This window comes from Penaeus vannamei, chromosome 2, assembly GCF_042767895.1.
Source record: "Penaeus vannamei isolate JL-2024 chromosome 2, ASM4276789v1, whole genome shotgun sequence".
NCBI lineage: Eukaryota > Metazoa > Arthropoda > Malacostraca > Decapoda > Penaeidae > Penaeus > Penaeus vannamei.
In genome coordinates, this window is record NC_091550.1 from 50,253,652 (window position 1) to 50,255,594 (window position 1,943).

General features: G+C 49.9%; 1 protein-coding gene across 1 annotated transcript in view; it reads left to right on the top strand.

The window, feature by feature from the left end:
• The window catches only part of LOC113803942 (neurobeachin), a 562,772-nt gene extending 562,565 nt beyond the window's left edge, over positions 1–207 (top strand). Inside the window, exon 6 of the mRNA XM_070137169.1 lies at positions 174–207. Within this exon, the coding sequence (XP_069993270.1) occupies positions 174–207 (34 nt within the window). The remainder of the gene's footprint in view (positions 1–173) is intronic.
• The last annotated feature ends 1,736 nt before the right edge of the window (positions 208–1,943 follow it).

Consider the following 1,943-nt stretch of genomic DNA (forward strand, 5'->3'; position numbering starts at 1 on the left):
GTCTTTTTAATTTTTCTTGAAAAACCCCCTTCCTTTCCCTCCTCGTCATTTCATCACCTCCCTGCTGTCCCCCACCCCCCCACGCTGTCCCGTGATCTCTCGCGTGTGTTAAGCTGCAGTTCCCGGCGCATATGAAGTTCTCAGGCACTTCTAGTTGTTCCGGGCCGCTGCAGATGTCGGGGGGACGAGCAAGCTGCAGCAGATTAGCTGTCATTTGCATAAACCAAGGACATGCCAGGCTGATACTAGTGATACTCGCTGTGTTGCGCTGGGATTAGATAAGGGAGAAGAGGGTGGTTCGCGGTAGGGAGGGGGTGTGGGCCAGGTGGAAGGGGTGGAAGGGAGGGAGGGAGAAACGATGGGGAGGTGGGTTGTATGGGTGGGAGGATGGGGGAAAGGGAAGGTCAGGAGGTGAGTGGATGGGGAGGGAGGGTGGGTAGGCGGGAGGGAGGGAGGCCTATGGAGTGTAGAGGGTAAGGTCTCTTTGATCCGGGAAACCGAATTGCATCTGCTTCAGCATTTTTGTTTGGTGTGCATTTTTACTGAGCAGCATTTTTATGTCTTTACATATCATGTAATAATTTATAGTGTTATTTTATTGTAAGCCAAAAGTAATGATACAAGTTTACCGGTGATATAAAGTTGCACATGTCTCATTCGACTGCAAAATATTTAAAAAATGAGCAAGATAATACCTGTCTTGCGCGTGAAATGTATCTTCGATGACACTGTTGACGCTCGCCCTTTGCTCGCATCGGTCCCTTAATTATGTGAACATCACACGAGCGCTGTCCCGTGTCTCTCCATGGGTCTCGTCAGCTAACAGGCGTTCCTGGTAAGAATGGATATTTCAGAGGGCGAGCAGTAAAACGAATGCTGTGAAAAGCTGTTTTTCTCTCTCTTAGAAGTTAATATAGTTGATGAAAGGCCCGGAACCAGAGTTATTTTTTAACTTTGGGATTAACCAGGATGAGCGCAGTGAAAACGTATTAAATGCACATGGTCGCAGAGTTTCATTAGAGAATTGGTCTAGTCCACTTGAGGCTCCAGACAGACTTTGCAATAATGTCTGACTCCGTGCGTTTCTCCTTGCGAGTTAAGTACCCGATCCTGAAACACACGTGGTCCAGTTCATCGCCGTATCCCAGTTCCTTGACTTTTAACAATAGTGCTTGGTTATTAGAGGACAGAGAGCCGGGCGGAAGGTCATATATACATTCCGCTCTCGCCCGAGGTACCGCCGCCGACTTTATTGGAGAAATGTCAACGGAGCATGACAGTTTGACAGGCTTGTTAGACGTAAAATGATCCTAGGTTTTGCTACGGCCTCTGGAATGTTAAAGTTCAGCCTCTTCTCTCCCGGGCGTGATGGCCAGCATTTCCACGTCGCGGGAAAAGAGAATTTTCTGGCGCTCGCTGTCAGAGCGGGGATGTCGCGGGAAGGCTGAACGGCGGCAAAATGGCGTTTCCAAAGACCAGAAAATCCTCCGGGCGAGAGAGAAGAAGAATGGAGTGCGGCGACCCTTCCGCGCTCCAAAAACACATACATCCTTCCCGACGACAGGGCGGCGGGCGGCTGGCCCTTGACCCGCCGATCCTTCAGGTGAAGAACCCGCGTCTTGAATCATAGACGGATCTCGAGTATTGGCGCGGCGTCGTTCATTACCGCCAGACACTCCACGCGGTTAATTAGAATCTCTCCAGTTAGGCCTCAGACCGGAGGAGGGAGGAGAGGAAGAGGGAAGGGAGGAAGCAGAGGAAGAAGAAGAGAAGGGAGGGAAAGGAAAGAGGGTGAAGGAGGAGGAGGAAGAGGAAGAGGAATAAATGAGGAAGAAGAGGGAGAAGAAGAAAGGAGAGGAAGAAAGAGGAAAAAGAAGGGGTCGGAATAATCAAGAAGGAGTAACCATGAGGAGAAGGAAGATACAGAAGAAGGAAGAAGGAAA